Source organism: Chlamydotis macqueenii, chromosome Z, assembly GCF_036417535.1.
Source record: "Chlamydotis macqueenii isolate bChlMac1 chromosome Z, bChlMac1.mat, whole genome shotgun sequence".
NCBI classification, from domain to species: domain Eukaryota; kingdom Metazoa; phylum Chordata; class Aves; order Otidiformes; family Otididae; genus Chlamydotis; species Chlamydotis macqueenii.
This window is the reverse complement of record NC_141593.1, coordinates 44,126,566-44,147,349: the sequence shown is the minus strand read 5'-3', so window position 1 is coordinate 44,147,349 and position 20,784 is coordinate 44,126,566. Positions and strand designations below refer to the sequence as shown.

The 20,784-nt window shown below is 39.4% G+C and overlaps 2 protein-coding genes across 2 annotated transcripts in view; one reads left to right on the top strand and one right to left on the bottom strand.

The window, feature by feature from the left end:
• Positions 1-20,784, bottom strand: part of LRRC2 (leucine rich repeat containing 2) — a 75,121-nt gene that overhangs the window by 45,721 nt on the left and 8,616 nt on the right. The window contains exons 2-3 of the mRNA XM_086771260.1: positions 19,161-19,306; positions 4,600-4,810 (exon numbers count right to left, since the gene is read on the bottom strand). Coding sequence (XP_086627386.1) covers positions 4,600-4,810; positions 19,161-19,285 — 336 coding nt within the window. The 5' untranslated portion in view covers positions 19,286-19,306. The remainder of the gene's footprint in view (positions 1-4,599; positions 4,811-19,160; positions 19,307-20,784) is intronic.
• On the top strand, positions 6,559-17,250 carry LOC147596322 (uncharacterized). Its single transcript, XM_086770494.1, has 3 exons — positions 6,559-6,580; positions 8,802-9,676; positions 17,128-17,250. The coding sequence occupies exons 1-3, from the start codon at positions 6,559-6,561 to the stop codon at positions 17,248-17,250; spliced, it is 1,020 nt and encodes a 339-aa protein (XP_086626620.1).

Here is a 20,784-nt window from a genome sequence, read left to right as displayed (position 1 = left end):
GTTCTCTATGAAAATACACAGCCTTTTAGATTATAAAACTGGGAGAATAAAAAAAAAAAACCAAATGTAGTAATTAATTTGCTGCCTTTTTCTGTGAAGAAATGATATGCAAGAAGGTCATGATTTACAAGTTAAGAATTTTACCATCACTCATGCTTTTACTTCTTGTGCACATTTAACATTAAAGTTGTTTAAAGTATGTATGCATCCAAATCCTTTGCTTAGGTAAAGCAGCACAGCCAAGAACAGTCCTGATCTGTATTTGAGGGAACATCATCACCTTTCCTGTGCCAATATTGATATAACAAATTCAAAAATTTGGTTTTCCTGAATATTTTCTGAAAATCATTTAAAATTCACTGATCCACTAGAGAATAAACATTAATTTGTTAGGAGCAGGAAGTAAACACTCAGAGGGGAAAAACTGTTAAAGTTAATTCATTTAATAATTCATATGAATATTCATGGTATTATTTTGTCACAGTTTTTATTCTGCTCTAATAACAGTGCTATTTCTCTGAAGAACTAATTTAATTCAGTAGATACATGTTTATATGTACAAACGATCTCAATTAAGTGTTTCATCAACTCTCCATCAGTCTCTCCTAGGCAACTGAATCAAACACACAATTCAAGAGTCCAAAGTCCTTATACAGCTCCTTTTCATGGTGGATTTGCCTGGAAAACTCTCAGATAAATAAAAAGTTTTTCTGAAACATACCTTGGGAACCTCAAATTACTTGTGGCACAGTATACCATTCTTGTGCTGTCAAGTCCCAAGGGTTTTGCAAACACAGGAGGATTTAGGAGACTCACTGCTGGAGCGATACAACTGGGTTTCGCCCATTTTTCACAAAGAGAAGAAAAAAGCCTGACTGATTTCATTCACAACATTAGATTATGAGACTAGCTCATTTGTTATTATAAGACCTTTCCTTCCTAAACACGAATATTAATTTGTTACTGCTGCCAGCTGGCAGAAATACACCACACAGGGATATAGACACTTGAGTCATAAATATTTGGTTGGTATGTGAAAGAGGAGGCAAGGAAAAAACTGAACCATAAGGGTGTGCCTCTTCCAGGTGGAGCTCTGACAGACAAAGGTAAAACTATCTATCTTCCTCATCCCTGCAGTTATCAACCACTGCCCACCGCCAGAAGCTAACCACCCTGGACAGGTATGGCCAAACTGGTATTCAGGTTACAGGAGGACTTTCAGATTCAGAGGGACTCACTGAGTAAACATTCTTCAAGCATAAGGCCTTGATAGAAATCCTACTTACAGCGTTACAGTTCAGATTTCCATTAAGTTAGTGTGACCACACTGTTAGAAAACCGTTGTGACTCGAGATGTCTAGAGGCTCAAGATACATGTCTCAAAAAATTAGCTTAAAAGTGAACAATAACTAGTAAGAATTAATGATTCAAAGGGATTATGGATCTGCATAAAAAATACAATTAATTCAGAATTCATGTACTGTAAAGTCAAGCCTCTTTAGCTAGTACTCTGGGTCTATTTGTCTAATCTAACATTTGTTGTATGAACTTTATCTTTCCTCAGATATGTTAAATAATTACTTTACAAGCACAAGGAACAGTGAGTCTCCAGCTAATGAAAATATATTATCATTTCAATGACATTTGAGAGATGGGAAAAAAGTGGCACAGAGGTCCTGAAGGAGGGAATTCCTATTAGGAATTCAAAATGTGTGATCTGCTCTGATTTTCTCCCTTTCAAATGTTCTCAGAAAGACGTCCGTGATGATTTTCGAAAGAGCACTATCCAGGTGATTTCAAAATAATTTTCCAAGCTATACCAGTATATGATGGAGTGTTTTATAAAACCCATTTTTTATCTCATACTCCACAATGCAGAATAAGTGGGCCAAATGCACTGTTACGCTGTATGGATATGGAGCATGAGAAAATAGCATCTTTGTAACATGTCTACATTTTTACCACCTAGATAGTCTGAACACTGATTAGTGCCCACACAAGCTACCACTCTAATTGACTGCAACATTGCAAATTATACTGTTAGTTGCTTTGTGGACTTGGTTCATTTTCTGATGAATTTTCCGACGAGAGCTTTTACATTGATAGCTGTGGGAAGGATGTGTTAAAGCCACTTGCTTTGATCTTGAGAAGTCCCTGCGCTGCGGATTACTCTGCTGTGAGACTTAGTTTTGCAGTGTCCAGAAAGAGAACTGGTAGACCCTAGAAACAAGCCCAGTTTTCAAAATTAAATCTGTAAGTCATACCAGCAACCTACTCAGATATCACCACTTCATTGATGAGAGGGAAGAGGAAACATAATAGAAGTACTTATCAGCTAAAACCAAGTGAGATAGAGGATTCAGCAGCTGGTTCCCAAATGGACACTTCACAGGGCTGTACTGTTTCCTGCTGCCAAAGCTAAGTGGACAGCCAACAGCAAACTAAGCTGATTATGTGCATGTAAAACTGCACAGGCAATTCCAGCTTTGACTTCTCCTAGTGTCTGACTGCTTAATCTTCCAAACTTTCAACCCATAGATGTATTTGTGTGCAAAATACATTACAAAAACCAAACCACAATTGATACCACAGCTCCCAGCTACATAACATACAGGTTTCCCTGAGAAAAATATCACATGTCCACAGATCTTCTCACATGCAAATTGCCAGCCTGTGCAGCTTTGGTTGTATAGCCTGCAAGTTCATTTTGCCTAAGTGTCCTTTTTTGTGAGAGACTAATAGGGGAAAAATGTGTCATGTCTGAATTTGTCTTTGGTTTAGAAGCAGCAGCTGAGATTTTAAAAAGCAAAATATTATTTGTATAAACGATTAAAATAAAATTATTAAAATAAATTATTAAAATACAATTATTTATTTGTATAAATTATACAATTTTTACAAAATTTCTGCAATAAGGGGAAATACACTTCTTTCAGAACTTTATCAAGTAGACTTCCTCATCTTTTAAATAATTTTCAGCTGTTAGAGGCTGGCAATACTCTTTGATTTTGAAGGAGCATCGGTTTTCTCCAAATAAAGTGGCTTTGATTCTATCTTTGTTTGCAGACAGCCAAACTATGCCACAGTATCTTGTTGAAACAGGAAGCCCACTTTAACAAGGCTAGAGATGGACAATGAGGCACAGTGGATGTGTAATATGGCAACAGTAAACATCAGATATGGAGAGAGAATCAAAGCGTATCATGATTAGGATTGTACTGCTCAAGGTGGCATAATGTATATAACAGTACAACAGTATCTCTTAAACGTAATATTTCAGCATGTCAAATTGAAATGAAATGCTCTGGAAAACAGAGCCAATTATGTGTGTTCAATTTTGCCTCCTTACCTAAAGCCTTGTTTATGATGACAAAGCAAAATATTAACAGCTTGGTAGAAGAGCATAAGCAACAGAAAATTTTAGCTATGCAGCTTTCTGCTCCCTGATACACTGAAAATATTTGCAGTTGCTACCACATCAGTGTCTATCAGCTGTAATATCTCTTTTTATTCTCCTAACATATCTACAAAGTTTACAACACAGGAAAATGTGCAGTATAACACTACACAGCTTTAGCATTTTCAGTACCCAGGGTTCTTGAAAGGTGAGACATGATAGCTCTCCAGCAACAAATCCTACCACAGGAATGGCTGGCATCAGTTGAAGAGATAGTCTCCTTACTAAAGCTGGATGGGAACTAGGGTTTTCTATCTTCCAGAAATTTCATCTATTTTAGATTTATTTAGAAAAGAACTAAAGCCAGAAGAAAAATGAAGGCTGAAAAATAAAACACATTTATATTCAAGATCAAATCTGCAACAAAGTTACATATTATGGCAATCAAAAGAATTGTTTTAGTAAAATTTAGCCCCTTTACCAATTGACTATTTAACTTGCATTTTCAGTAGTGAAAATGTCAAAAATATATTTCAAAATTATACACTACATAGAAGTCAAAATTCTAATTTCACTTTCTCATTAATAAAGCAGTGCATATTCAAAATACATTTCAGTCAAAGCTTTAACAACTCTAGAAAACTTCAGACCAACTCTAATCTACATTTTGCTCAATTTCAAAACAGCATTAATTCAGAGCTTACTTCCAAACTGCTATTTCACATAAAACACAACTGCAAGTAAAATGTGTTTTTTCAAGCAAGACCAGTGTGGATTGATGCTAATATTAGTTTTGATTTGAACAGAGCTTGAGAAAAATGTTGTCGCACCATTAGAGCAAGAAGATAGATCTCCGAGTAGTAGAAGACATCAACAAGCAAACAGAGCTGAATACTATTTTCATCTTTTTCCATCCATTGGGGAATTTCAGAGAAAGATACCTTATTGCAATATGATTGCTTATACCAACATTTTCGAGAGGGCTACACTGCATGTATCAGCTGAGAATTTAAAACAAGCATATTTGAAAACTAAACCACTAGTTCAGGGCAAGATCGGAAATGTTTTTGTCACTTCTAACACTGTGAAGAAGCATCAATTTCATATATATTGACCAAAAAAAAGTTTGAGGGGATTAAAAGTTACAGTGCTAAGCTACCCAAACTCTTTAACAATAGAAACATTTTTTCCATTATATTTACCGTCCACTGCTCTCCAGAAAGCTGAAAAATAAACTTGTTTTTTTCCTTATTTGCTTCATTTGACACAGTAGGTTTCTTCTGGAGCTGACGAGACTTTCCATAAGTGTCCAAGATCTTCTCATCAATGTCCACAAAGCCATTCTTCAGGTATTTTGATTGAGGAATGCCTTTCTTTCGGCACTCTAATATGAAATTCCACTCCTGCTTTATCCTGAAAAAGTGCCAAAAATGGTTTATGTGAATCAGTTGAAACAATACAGCAAATATTAAAGCTTGATCCGTTTGTTCACAAGTACTTAACAAAATATAATTATGCACCTAATGTATTGACTATTAAAAAAAAAAAAAAAAGGCATTCCTGGAGTCATACTTAAATTTTCTAGACTTACATATAGATTTCAGATGAGCAGGATTTCATTTACCAGCTATAAAACAGTGACAACCAGGGAATAACAGAAAAGTGGAGGCTGAGGGCACTGTCACAGAAAACAGCTTGAATGATGCTCTTTATTTCAACAGGGTAGGAAACACATTTTCACAGAACAAGTTATATGTACAAATGGAAACAAGGACCTGGCCTTATATGCAAAATTTTTCAATTGGAAAACAGTCATTTTAGAAAGTAAGAAGTTAGATATTCCCTGTTCCCTGCTCTTTCTTGTTCAAGTATAAAGATTTATTTTTATTTTTTATACATTATCTTCCACTACCATCTTAGAAGGCGGAGGTAAAGGTCAAAGTTATCACATGCCAACTAATTTCAGATTCAATTTCAGTGTAACTTTAGGCTCACCTCCAAGGCAAACTTTTAGCCATATAACTTCAGGTGCAAATTCAATTTGATGAAATTAAGCATTGCCAAAAGCTCATGCTTTAATTTAAGAGAGATTTATTTCAGCTTAGTCAATTAAGAAACAGGTTGATTAACGGAAGCAAGCCTTCCTTATACCAAAATAAGACTCTGCACAGCCTCTTGCATCATAAATCTGATCTTATGCTTTGAATGCTAGGTTCTTGTGGTACATGAGATTCATTTATTTGATCTCCACCCTATGGCAGAAATGTTAAGCTAAAGACTTGTAGAAAAATGACAGGTGAAGAAAGGCACAAAGTTCATTATAATGTGCCCCCTACAGAAAGTAGAAAATGACAAGTCCTAGAAAGAGAATCAGATGCAAGTTTATGAAGTTCAAGTAGGATGCAACAAAATCTGTACACGTATTCCCAGCTAAGGATAGGATTTTCTCTAAAATGCTAAAATGTTTAAACAATGGCACATGAAACAGAATGTCTGGTTTTAAGTAACGTACAAGAAATCATTTACAAACCTGGGTACAAGAAGAATCTTCCAAACTTGGTGAAAATAAGCAATTTTTGAACAGTCATAGCAAGATATCAGATAGAAACTGCAGGGCAAGGTATATTTATGGGCATATGATAAGGTAGATTAAAAATCATGTTTGGCTCAATACTATTAAAATAAATCTTTAGGGATCAAAATTGCATACCTAAATAGGAAAGGTATTACTGAGACAGCTGCAAAGTGCCCAGCACAAACTCTGGTGCTTACTGAAACCTTAGGGGGCGTTAGAGAGACTCGAAAGCAGAGAGCACAGCAACAGCGGGAGACTTCAGCTATCGGCATACACACAACACATGGACAGATTGCAAAGAACATACACTTTTGGAAACCGTGTATGACTGTTCATCAGAGCAGCTAGCCTGAGAGAACACAGGAGGACCTGATTTCATTTCAAGGAGCAGCAGACTAGACATGGGTCATCAGAGAACTACAGAAAGCCACTTTTGTAATAATGACTGCAATGTATTCCCATGCAACATCTTTATAAAGAGAAAATAAGGAAAAATATCTTCCACAAATATTTCAGATGATGAGCTGCATATAACAGTGAAGTTGGTTAAAAGTGAAGCTCACTGGATGAAATGCTGTCAGACTGCATGGACACAGCACAGCCTCAGAGTAAGTACATGACAGTGAAGCCACTGTAAGGATCTTTCTTTCCTCATTAGATAAAATGTTCAAATGAAGACATCAGAAGGCAGTATAAGCTCTGATAAATCAAATGTAAAAAACACAAAGAAGCAAGTGAAGTCACTTACTGCAGGTATATAAATGAGTAAGAAAAGGATTTCTAGCATATCAGAAGCAGAAAGTAGATGATGGGAGCAATAACTTATCAAGGTATGAAAGGAGCAGAGAAGAAACTGTTAAAGAAGTTATTGAGAGCTGCAGAAAAGTTACTCATCCTTGGTTTCAGTTTTCATTAGAGATCAGCATGGTCTTTTCAAGTAGGCATCTGGAAGAATTTCTCATGTTTAAAATATCAATAGAGGAGGACTGAGAATTAAAAAATATATATATATACATTTTAAGTAAGCCTCCCAGTTTCTCTCAGTCTCTAATTGTGGACTGCTTCATACCACAGCGAGCTGTGATATGTAAAGTAGCTATGAAGAAGTAGACTGGACAGACAGAAACATGTCCAGCAACACATTCAGCTCAGAGAGTCCCTAAAGGGACTTCAGTAGCTAGAGGGGTACTGAAACTGCTGGTACAGTCAAGGAAGAGTCCACCACCAACCCACAACATCTCAAAATCTTTTCTGAACCTATTTGGTATAACAAAGACAAGAAAATAGGTTACAGTTCCTTAGCCAATTTTGTGATCCTTCAACATGCTGTATCTGATACTTCTGGTTACAGAGGGAGGGACACCTGAGCACCTGATTGCACTAGGCAGCCCTACCAAAGGGTATCCTCTCCAGCTGCAATCTGGAAGCACTCAGGTGACAGAATTTTCCATACCAGCAGACATGAAAGTTAAAACACCTCTTTCACATGCTTTAACACATAAGCCACTTCAATTTTTAGTGTTGATCTTGCCTATTCAATCTGAACCCTAGAGACCACCAACACAACAGAGGGCAGAAAATGCAGTAGCAAGAGATCACTAGGAAAAGCTAGAAAATAACAATTTCATACACTGTAAGAAAAATAAACAGGCCCAAACCACCTACTTATCTTTTTTCCAAAACTAATCTACCAGTGAGCACAGCTAATAAGCCATAAAAGCTTTGTATTACTGTGTGACGTGGATGGAAGGCGAAGTGTGGGCAGGGAAGGGTGGAATGTACTCAAATCCCCAAGGAAGAGAACAACAAAAGGATCTGAACCATTAAAAGGCAGGAACTGAAAAGGACCAAAACCCTAGCATGACAACATTGGTGGATAACGGAAGAGCAACTGACATAATCTACCTGGACTTGTGCAAAGCATTTGATGAATGGACCAGCAGGTGGATAAGGAATTGACTGGATGGTCACACTCAAGAGTTGCAGTCAACAGCACCATGTCCAAGTGGGGAACAGTGACAAGTGGCACTCCCTAGGGGTCAGTATTGGGTCAGTACTGGGACCATTGTTGTTTAACATCTTTGTCAGCGACACAGACAGTGGGATAGAGTGCACTCTCAGCAAGTTCACCGATGACATCAAGCTGTGTGATGGAGTCAACATGCTGGAGGGAAGGGATACCATCCAGAGAGAACTTAATGGGCTGGAGACATGGGCCTGTGCAAACCTTATGAAGTTCAACCAAGCCAAGTGCAAGGTCCTGCACGTGGGTCAGGGCAACCCCAGGAACAAACACAGGCTGGGTGGAGCATGGATTAAGAGCAGCCTTGAGGAGAAGGACTTCAGAGTGCTGGTGGACAAGAAGCTCAACACAAGCCAGCAACATGCGCTTGTGCTCCAAAGTGCCAACCGCATCTTGGGCTCTATCAAAAGAAGCATGGCCAGCAAGTTGAGGGAGGTGACTCTGCCCATCTACTCCGCTCTCATGAGACCCCAGCTGGAGTACTGCATCCAGCTCTGGAGCCCCCAGCATAAGAAAGTCATGGAGTAAAGGTGTTACTGACCACCTATGGAGGAGGTGATCAGAGTGTGAGCAGCCCGCACTCCCCATTCAATACAGTAGCAGCGGGAGTGGGAGCTGGGTCTAGTCTTTTCTCGGGCGACCTGCTCTCCTATTGACAGGCCCTGACGTCACAGCTTTAAACATGGTCCTCACCAGGAAGCGGGCTCCCCCCAAGGAGACTGTGGCAACCCAGACAGAAGGTCTGCCCAAAAATGTGGCAGTTCAGGTCTCTGGCTGCAGGGACTGCCTGAGCCTGCTGCTGCCAGGAGAGGACGGGAAGGATGCCACCTGTGCAAGGTGTGAGCAGCTGGACGAGCTGCTCAGTCTGGTGGTGGAGCTGAGGGAGGACGTAGAGAGGTTACGGAGCATCAGAGAGTGCGAGCGGAAGATTGACTGGTGGAGTGACTCTCTGCGAGAAAGACGCAGAGATTGCACCCCCCGGACCAAGGGAGTAGTGGACCCTCTCCCTTGCCATAGTCAAGCAGAGAGGGACTGCTTGAGAGGAGAGGAGGGATGGCAGCAGGTCCCAGGTTGGCGTCGCAGGCAACACCCACCCCGACCTACCTCGGTTCCCCAGGTCCCTCTGTGTAACAGGTTTGAAGCCCTGAAACCGGAGGGAGAGGTGAGTGAGGATGACATGGGAACGCCGCCTCCTAGCTTGCGTAAGGTGAGGCAATCGGATCCACGCTTGAAGACTGCCTCCTCCAAAAAAGAAAGAAGGGTGATAGTTGTAGGTGACTCCCTTCTGAGAGGGACAAAGGGCCCAATATGCCGGCCTGACCCTTCCTGTAGGGAGGTGTGCTGCCTTCCTGGGGCCCGGGTCAGAGACATAACCCGGAAACTTCCACAGCTGGTTAGGCCCACTGATTATTTTCCACTCCTCATAGTTCAAGTGGGCAGCGATGAAATTGCACAGAGAAGCCTAAGAACTATGAAAAGAGATTTCAGGGGTTTAGGGGGTTTGGTTCAAGGAGCAGGAGCTCAAGTGATCTTCTGTTCTATACCTTCAGGGTCAGCGAGCGGCATGGAGTGGGCTTGGAAAGTTCCATTAATGAATAATTGGCTTAGAGGCTTGTGTCAAGAGAGAAACTTTGGGTTCTTTGATCATGGGGCAGTTTACTCGGCCCCTGGCCTGTCTTCTGTTTGTGGAACCCACCTATCTCACAGGGGGCAACGAATCCTAGCACAGGAGCTGGCGGGGCTTATCGACAGATCTTTAAACTAGCTACGAAGCGGGAAGGGGACAAAACAAGGCCCTCAAGGGAAGAGCCCAGGGGAACGGTGCTCGATCTGGGGCTGAGGCAGCTGTCTCGGCTGAAGTGCATCTACACCAATGCACGCAGCATGAGCAACAAGCAGGAGAAGCTGGAAGCGACTGTGCGGCAGGATAACTATGACCTGGTTGCTATTACTGAAACATGGTGGGACCACTCCCACAACTGGAGTGCTGTGATGGAAGGCTACAAGCTCTTCAGAAGAGATAGATGAGGAAGGAAGGGTGGTAGTGTGGCCCTTTATATTAAAGACTATTTTGACGTTGAAGAGCTTGGGGTTGGGAATGATACAGTTGAGTGCCTATGGATAAGGATCAGAGGAAAGGCCTGTAGGGGTGACATCGTGGTGGGGGTCTGTTATAGACCGCCTAATCAGGATGAAGAGAAGGACGAGGCGTTCTATGAGCAGCTTGAGCGAGTCGCACGATTGCCAGCACTCGTTCTTGTGGGAGACTTCAACTTCCCTGATACATGCTGGGAATATCATACAGCGCAGAGGAAACAGTCCAAAAGGTTCCTAGAGGGTGTGGAAGATAGTTTCTTATGCAGCTGGTACGAGAGCCTACCAGGGGTGGTGCCCTGATTGACCTACTCTTTACTAACAGAGAAGGACTGGTGGGAGACGTGAAGGTTGGGCACTGTCTTGGGCAGAGCGACCATGAAATTGTAGAATTCTCTATTCTTGGAGATGTCAGAAGGATGACTAGCAGAACGGCGATCCTGAACTTCAAGAGGGCGGACTTTGACTTGTTCGGGACACTTGTTGCGAGGGTCCCTTGGGAGTCACTCCTTAAGGGTAAAGGGGTCCAGGAAGCCTGGACGCTCCTCAAGATGGAGATCTTAAAGGCACAAGAACAGGCTGTTCCTGAATGCCGTAAGGCAAGCCGTAGGGGAAGAAGATCGGTGTGGATGAATCGGGAACTATTGTTGAGGCTCCGGAAGAAAAAGAGAGTCTATGTCCTCTGGAAGAAGGGACAGGCTACTTGGGGAGATTACAAAGAAGTTTCTAAGGTATGCAGGGAGGAAGTTAGGAAGGCAAAAGCTCAACATGAACTCAGATTGGCCACTGCAGTAAAAGAGAACAAGAAATCCTTCTACAAATATATCAGTGGTAAGAGAAGAAACAAGGAGAATTTATACCCTTTAGTTGATGCAGCAGGGAATGTGACCACTGAGGATAAGAAGGCTGAGGTCCTCAACGCCTTCTTTACTTCTGCCTTTAATAGGCAGATCGGTTATCCTCAGGGCACTTTATGCCCTAATCTGAAAGTCTGGGATGCCAGGCCGAATACACCCCCTGTGGTACAGGTGGAGACAGTTAGAGAGCTCCTTCTCCATCTGGACTGCCACAAGTCCATGGGACCGGACGGGCTCCATCCTAGGGTGCTAAGGGAGTTGGTGGAGGTGATTGCCAAGCCACTCTCAGCCATCTACCAGTGCTCCTGGTTATCTGGGGAGGTCCCAGAGGATTGGAGGCTTGCCAATGTGACTCCTATCTACAAGAAGGGCCGTAAGGAGGATCCGGAGAACTACAGGCCTGTCAGCCTGACCTCAGTACCTGGGAAAGTTATGGAGCAAATCATCTTGGGTGAGATCACTCGGCATATGCGTGGCATCCAGGGGATCAGGCCCAGCCAGCACGGGTTCACGAAAGGCAGGTCGTGCTTGACCAACCTCATTTCCTTTTACGACTGGGTGACCAGACTGGTGGATGAGGGAAAGGCTGGAGCACCATACCTATGAGGACAGGCTGAGAGAGTTGGGGCTGTTCAGCCTGGAGAAGAGAAGGCTCCAGGAAGACCTTATAGCAGCCTTCCAGCACATAAAGTGGGTCTATAATAAGAGCTGGAGTGGGACTTTTGACAGGGGCATGTAGTGATAGGACAAGGGGTAATTGTTTTAAACTCAAAGAGCGTAGATTCAGACTAGATATAAGGAAGAAATTATTCACTGTGAGAGTGGTGAGGCAGTGGTGCAGGTTGCCCAGAGAAGCTGTGGATCCCCCATCCCTGGAAGCTTTCAAGGCCAGAGTGGATGGGGATTTGAGTGACCTGGTCTAGTGGGAGGTGTCCCTGCCCATGGCAGGGGGGTTGGAACTAGACACCCCTTCCAACCCAAACTATTAAATGATTCTATGATTCTTTACTTAGCACTGCTGTTCTGCTGTTTCTCACATCCACCCCCAGCTCTCCACATATAGCTTTTCTGTCCCTCTCTGAAGGTTAATTCTGCATTACTGCCCTCTCACTTCCATGGAATTCCTTCATTTTCTACCAAAGCAATAAACATTTGATCTCAGTGCATAATTCAATACACTGGAAAATCTTGCCCCTAAAATGCTTTTTTGGTATTCACTGCTCTTCACTCATGCACAAAAAATGATTGACTCATTCCTTGCAGTATACATTACAAGAACATCAGAAACTTAACAAACAGAAAGAAGAGGTCAAAAAGTCTAACTCTCCATAAAAAGTAAGGCACTGAATTGCTCTACTACACATCAGTGCTGGCTCTGTTGGGTAGACCCCAGGAGCGCAAGAGCAGAGAGCTCAGATATAAAATTTTACTCTCTCATAACAGGAATATAGAACAGCAAGAAGGGAGCTACATTAAAGATGAAAGAATATAATATCCTCTAACACTTTACTGATAACATGTACAAAACACAAATCTCAGGACGAAGTGACACATTGTTAGCCAAATAAAATAAAATGTATATGACAAAACCCAATGTTAACCAAATCAGTCAGTGAAATTTTGACCTCAGAAAAAAAAGAGACATTAAAAATTAAACCTGGTTAGAAACTCAACATGGATATCACGCACTGATGTGGAAATCCTGTGTCAAATTTCTTTTTTACTCACACATTAAACGACGGCAACGTGCTCTATTAAGCTTTCAAATAATGTCCACTTACAGTCACCAGCCTAAGTACTATGTACAAGCACATTTTGAATAGATGAAAAGTGAATTAATAAAGGAGCAACAAATAAGCATAATTTTGTACAGTACATCTCAGAATGAAAACATGATATATCCCAAGAGCAGAGGGTCTAACAATTTGCAACCCCAACTTGTATCCTTGGGGTACACAATAACCAAATTAATCAATATTAGCCTTCCAAGCCTGGAGGCAAGACTTACGTCAAGCCAGTATGTACCAATAAGCAAAGATTACAAAGCTATAATTTACAGGTTGTAATTGAGATAAAACCAAAGCGTTGCCATTCAGCTCTGTCATTGTCAAAACATGGAGGTGATGGTACTTCTTAAAGGATCTTTAAGAAAATAAAGAACATTTAAGTCTTCCTTTGGTGACAATTCTCCAATTACCACTAGGTCTGTTGTATCTGCAGGCTATTGTGTGAATATTTAGGAAAGACAGGAAAGGCATCTAAACCAGTGTGGCAAACGGGAAAAAAAAAAAAAACAAACACACACACACAAATAAAATCAGCCTTTAAACACATTAATATACTTTCAGAGAAATTAAATTCCTGGTCCTGGCACTTTAAAGGCTCCGGATATTCAAGGACCACATTTCTACATATGATAAACAGATTAGTTGGTTACAAAATCATAGCCCTCCTGAAGTTTATGTTGTTTTATTACTGTTCAGCAATAAAATATTTTTATCTTCCTCTAGAGCCTGATCAAACACTTGCAGTCAGATTAAAGAAACAACTCCCATTTTAAAAATTCACAAAGTGTGTGTCAGTCAATGAAGCCTAATTTAGGTGGGAGTAGAAGCAAAATTTTTTTTTTTCTGGACATAGGACCCAAATGACATCTAAGGTTCCAACTCAGCTACCTACTCCAGTATTTCCACTTGAACCATGCAAATAGTCTAAGTAATTTTTTAAAAGGCTGATTACATGCTGCTTATGTTTGTTAAAAAAAAAAAAAAGTTATGTTTTGTACCTTTATATCTATCACACAAAAGCACACCTGTCACTAAAGCAGACTATAAATAGTATAGAGGATAGGTTAATTCTGGCAAGCTATTTCCCAACACATTGTTGTTTTTCAGTAAACTTTCAGGACGATATATTATAGATACAAAACAAAATCAGCAGGGAAATGGAATATTCAAGTGTTTCCATTTTGGTTAGTGATGAACTTGTCTTCAGGTAATTGTTCCCCAAACATTACTTCACTATTTGAGTATATATAACTGCAGCAAAGAGATTTAACAACATCTTATTAAAAGTTTTTATTACAAATATTTCCTTTTGAGGATATGGGACTTCCTTGCTTGGTGTTTTAGATTCTCCAACAAAATCACAAATCTAATCAACCTAATGCAAAGAACTACTGTAGAATAAACTCAATTATTGGACCCTTCAAAGGTGCGACCAGCTTGGAAAACAAGAAGCTTGCATTAGTAAGGATTTCAGAGCCATCCTAGTAAATGAGGAGTAGCTGAGTTTCTTTGAATGGTTCTTCCTTCCGCACTTACCTACTGCTCAATATCTGATTAGGAGGTCTTGAGGAAAAGCTATACTTCTACAGCAAAGACAGGAAGTTTCATTAGATGGCACCATTTCCTCTAAGTCAGAATGGAAGAAATAGCCAGAACCCTACACGGTGACACCAGTATAGTACTCCTGGGTGACGCCTAAATCAGAATCACTAGCCATGTAGGATTGTTAAATAATCCTATGGAATTTTTATAAAAGCAGTACAGTTAAACTGGAGCTCAGCCCAGACTAATATTCCTGATGGACAAGTAACATTTGCTTCAAATTCAATTATACTGGTTTAGTTTCCATGGATTGTAATGGATTGTGGCTGAACAGCAGCTTTTCTTCCAGCCCATTCGCGTGCATCATATTAGATGCAAGGTTTGTACACACAAGTGCCTGAGAACAAAGGAAAATTACTTAATTAGTCATTATGGTTGCAGATCTACTCCAAACTTGTTCCTTATAATTTGTTTTTGGAACTAAGGACTCTCAGCTTGAGTTTTAGTCTTGCTTAGAAAAAGTTCTGAATTAGGTATTGAGTGGGAGAATAAACATATACATCACAAATAAAGTCTTAGTTCAGGTACAGGGTTATAACACTGAAGTTTGGCAAAGAGCTAGAGACAAATCTATTTTATCAAACAAACACATAACCTCTCAGGGAAAAACATCACTGTCTGCCTGTAGAGTGAAAGTTTTCTTTTTACTTTCAATATTCAGGAAGTGCATAGCTCAGAAAAGTGCACATTTAGCTAGCCATAAGTTGAGAGGAAATTTTTGGAGAAGAGTCACACTGGAAGAGAAAACAGTTATCTTTGCTACATGTTTGGTTGGTGGACAGGGGAGGCTGTGTCATTTCACAGCAAAGATTTAGATAGCTAATCTGGGCAAACAGGTCTGGCATTTCCTCACTTGAAGTTTTACCTTAATTTCTTTCCACACAGAAGACAAACATGTTGTAATCCTTAAAAAAATCTAACTGTAAACTTTCACTCTCACTCCCTTTCCAAAAAAAAAAATGACAAGTAGAAAGGAAAAATTAATGAGGAAAATCATCATACCACATCAAGTTAGTCTGACAGCATTCAGGATTTCAGGATACAATATAAGGTTGTTCACCAGTACCAGAATATAGAAGATGAAATACAAAGCAAAGCTATAAACACAAACTTCTTTCCATAATACAGACTTCCATAAACATGTACATAACTACAGAACAGCACAAATTGTTGGTAACAGTTTGTGTTTCATATCCTACGGGAGATTTAGAATGGGTTTGTCTGATGAGACTAAGGACATGAAGTAAAATAAAATTACTCCTGCACAACACTATACTGTTCCTTTTTCTTTTATACTCAATTGTTGGTTTATATGTGCTCCCAGAAGTAGGGGTTCCTTAAACTGCCACACTTCCACAGTCCCATAAAACCAAAGGGGAAACAGAGGACTGAATTAACTCCACCCAAAGTGATCTGATATCAGTATCTCAGAGAGCCAGATATGAGCCTCTCACAATATTCTCAGCGGACTGTTCTCCAAAATCAGCTTTCACTGGCCAGCTGCTTAAACATCTGTTCTAGACCTTTAAATTCCCAAGCTCTTTACAAGATCTCACCATTAATGCAAACAATTTCAAGCTTTGCATTTATTTGTGAGGTTTTCCTCTTAAAAAATCTTCAGTCAAAAAAGAGAAATATCTTACATGTGACTGCTTGCTGACCCTGCATAATCTAAAATACCTTGCCCCAAGGCAAGCAAAGTTCCCTAGAGGTTAATTGGGAGTTTTTCTTCAAACAACACATACTACATTTCTCTACATATTATCAGGTAATTTTACATAGAAACACGGCTGATAAGGAACTGCACAATCTCAAGGGCATTAGTGAACTGTAACATCTTTGAGAAAAACTGGATTTTGTTTAAAAAAAAATAAAAAGTCAAAGCAGCCTCAGCAAACCAGATTCCAAACTCATCTTTTACACAAGTGCAGAGAAACTCTATTAATTTCAGCCCTACTTGTGGATTCACTCTGGCTGCTGGCAAAAGTAAATATCTAGAATTTTAAATGCTAGAATGCAGTCCTCAATTCATGAAACTTCCTTCTTTGAATGTTTTTTGGAATTACCATTTTGGGTCACAAGCCTTTCCAAAATACTTTCTTGCTGTGACTTGACAGTAAGTACTAGCATTGATTTCAGTGGACCTATTTGACAGTGGTAATATTTTAATCTCCAAGTAGAATACCAGAATTTGGTCACACACGGAACTCCCTAAAATAGTGAAATGTATTTCTACAAATAAATATTATTTCTATTAAGCAGTAAGTCAAAATCACAATTTTATCTAGACTTTTTAGTTAACAACAAGCAAAATTTTGTCTTATTTTTGGCCCAACATTTGGAAGCACTGGAAAGCATCTAAGAAATAACTTGTGATCTGACCTTTAGGACCTAAAGGCCAGTGGTCACTGCACACCTCATAAAACAAAGAGGATTTTTCTTTTAACTGAATTTTGCATTTTATTATCAATATTTTTATGACTTTGACCATTATTCTACCAGCTTCATCTCTTCTATGAGGCCTGCATCGTAAGAATGAACATGAACTCTGCCATTCATTTCACTGGATGAAATACTGATTATTCATGTTCAGGAAACAAAGCCTAATGTATTTCCTTCTTTTTTCCAGAAGCTCTAAAAGAAGTAAGCAATCTGGAAACCAATCTGATTGCATGAAGACACACAAGACAAACTACCATATGCAAACTGCAAGCTAAAGGATGAAAAAAAAACACCTTTGTGAATGCTGAAAGCGCACTTGGAACCTTTTACTTCTCTGCATTGTATCCCAGATTCCACATTTCCAGTTGGCACAGGAAGATAACAGAATTAGTTTGGATCTCTTTAGTGGAAAAGAGCAGAACAGGCAATCAAGCTCCACTATTTCAGCTGGAGGTGTGGCTACAGAAAAATAACCACAGACAGAAACAGCAGGGAGAATGTATTGTTATTAGGGAAAACACAAATCACAGTAAGAAATGAGACTTAACATATGCTAGTGACAAAAAAAAAAAAATGGGAGCTGAAATCAGCTACCTCTAAGTACATAAGGTTACCCTCTTTCCCTCTTCCATACAGAAGTCTCCCATGTCTGGCACTTCTGGTTTACTTTTGTACTAGTGAACTAAGAAGTTGTCTTCTGCACCACAGAAAACCGAAAAACAAACAAAATGTGTCAGGGGGATGTTGACATTCAGGTCAACATTGGGACTGATGTTTCATCAGTTCTGAACATGACTGCATCTGCCATTAGAAGCTACCAATGTGGATTCCTAGTTATAATGTTCTTTTCGTGAAGAAGGTTGCAGTGGCACCTCGAGAGCAGTAAAGTAGCGTTTTCTGCTTTATCTGCATTAGAATTGCACGAAGCCACTTCTTAATGTAGCATCTGGGACAGAAATAAGGTTTGACCAAGGTTCATAGAATCACAGAATCATAGACCAGTCTGGGCTGGAAGGGACCTTCAAAGGTCATCTAGTCCAACTCCCCTGCAAGGAGCAGGGACATCTCCAACTAGATCAGGTTGCTCAGAGCCCTGTCCAACCTGGCCTTGAATATTTCCAGGGATGGGTTATCTGCCACATCTCTGGGCAACCTATTTCAGTGTTCCACCATCCTTATCATCAAAAATCTCTTCCTTATATGCAGTTCAAATCTACCTCCCTCTGTTTTAAAACCATTACCCCTCGTCCTATCACAACAGGCCCTGCTAAAGTGTTTCTCCCCATCTTTCTTGTAAGCCCTTTAGGTACTGGAAGGTCGCTATAAGGTCTCCCTGGAGCCTTCTCTTCTCCAGGCTGAACAGAGTTTTATCTTTATTGGTTTTGTTAGGATTGTGATTTTTAATGCAGGTTTTGGCAAGAGACAGGAGAACCAAGATTGTAACTATGGATGTTTTGAAGAGAACGGTTTTGCAGAAAGGGCAGTCAGACTTTGTATTACCCTGATCTTCTCCTATCCCAGCTGTTCTGTTGTCAGTGTAGCTGCACTGGCAGTGAGAATCTGTGAGTGGGGGGTCTCCTGAGATACCACGTGAAGGTTCAACGCAATGATGCTCTTAAAAAAGGGTGCTCTTTAACCCTGTGCAATTTATTTTTAAAGCAGGAAGTTATTTTTATTGCTTTGTTCTCTTCTCAGAGAGGAAAAATGATAAGTCATATGTTTCCAACATTGCCAGCACAGTATAATATTTTACTTTCTCTAATGGGAATGAACATAAAGAAACTAAAACATTGCTTAATGAAATCATAAATTAAATACAATAAAAACAATAACATTATTAGTGACTGTAAGTGTTATAATCAAGCATCTTTTTAATATTTGAATAAGAAAAAATCCTTTGATAATTCCTTTATTCTATCTTCCCTCTGCTATTCAGAAGCAATTGTACGTGTCCATTTATTTAATTCCTTTTGTTTCTCCTGTCAACTCAACAAAAAAGCTTAAAGTATTTCTTAATACTGAATTTTATGAGCATTTTTTCATTAATTCCATAATAAAAAGCCATACTTTTATATAGCATATAAGCAGTAGAAAGGTACAAAATATGTTATTTTTCCCGTCAAATTAAATCTGTACAGTAGACAATAAAATACACCATTAGTAAATAACAATCTATAAAAGAAAGAGCAGGGACTAATGAAATACAAGCACAGTTTAGGCTGCATTTCTCTTACAATAATCTGAGGAAACAAGGTGAGAAATCATTGAAATCAAATGCCCTCGAAACAAAATATGAATCTTCTCATAATGCTTAGTATATGACAATGTTAGTGGATAATAATAATGCATTCAGTTTAAATGAATAGCAGAAAAGTTGGCTTACTTCTCCAATGAGCTTTTTTCTAATCTTTCTTTTTCTTTCCTCTGACGTTCTTTGCTCTTCTTAACTCGACTTTCCCACAATCCTCTTATGAGAGAAAAATCAAATATTATCACCTGATGCCCCATGCTGTCGACATTAAGATTCTCCTGCAAGAACAAGCCATCATGAACACTTCAGGAAAGAAATAATGAGGAGAATAAAGAACTAAATTATCATGTTTCATTAAAATTATCTGGTAAAAAAAGCTAAAGTAATAAGAAATATTAAGATACTATGCTTTCCATCTTACCTAATTTGTCTAGGGTTTTGTGCTCGCAGTAATCAATGTAGCATACGATTGACTTCTACATAAAATCTATGGCAAGAGCTAAAGGTTGGATTTTTTGTATTTCTTGCACTTTTCCCTTTCCAGGATAAAGACACAGTTGCAAAGAAATACTAATTTGATTAAGCAACACTGATAAAAATAACTTTAAAGATTTTGTAATTTTAACAATTTACGTAACTAATGTTAAAACAAGAGCTCGTAAAGAATTTATTCATTATAAATCATGCAAAAGCACTTCATCTTGGGTTCTCATGTATTCATCTTTATGCACTCAAGCTATCCTGTTCCAGTAGAATTTGGGAATTTCCAGTGTTTGCGTAAGTAGGTTCATTATCTGTGAAAGGTATTGAAAGACCAGCTCCATAAAATACAGTGAAAACTTACCTAAGGCAGAGACAAAGTGAAGGGTTTGTGAACACATGGACCCATTCATTAGTATGTGTAGAATTATCTTCCAGCACTCAAAGACTTGGTATCAATGTAGGCCCTGTGCAGTTAAGAACTGAGCTGAACTGGACCCTAACTCACCAAGCTTTCCATTCTGAGTTAAAACCAGACAAACTTCTTGCAAGAAGCTTGCCCTTATTGGAGTCCATTACAAAGCTCTCATTCCTTTTGGCAGGCATGATGCTTGAGCTCGACCCAATATGAACACTACCTCCTTTTTTACCCAAGGAAGAAACCACACTCTTTCTTTAACAACCACAAGAGGTTAAGACCTCAGATTTATATCTTGTGAAACAGTATGACCGGCAACCTGGTGTTCCTTACTAAACTATAGCAATGGTTCAGTACCAACAAAGGAAACAAGTCACCTACTAAATCACTAATGCAAGTACAGATACAAATCTTGATAAAATAGGTAAAATTGTACTCTCTTGCTTGGAGTAACTAGTGAGGGTACAATCATCACAATACACTGGTTTTCATGAAATGCAGCTAGATTGTCTACAGAAGACTTCTGCCATTTTTTACTGAACCACTGCAAATAAGTCTTACAAAACAGAGGTTCAAAGCCTTTTAAAAATAATTGCTTCTTCCAAGATAAAAACAGAGAAAAGGAAAATCAGTTATTTAAACTTTGCTAGAGGTTTCATTAGATAATACACTTATTATATCATCCATAAGCTTAAAAAAAAATTAATAAAGGAAAGAAGAAAACTGCAGTGGATTATCCACTGACTATTTAAAAAGCAATATGCCCCTTCCTTTACTGGGTGTTTTCAAGCTTGTATCTGTTACTTTTTCCTCAGACCTTATACTGTGGTCATTTTTTCCAAGCTCTGTATCCTTCAA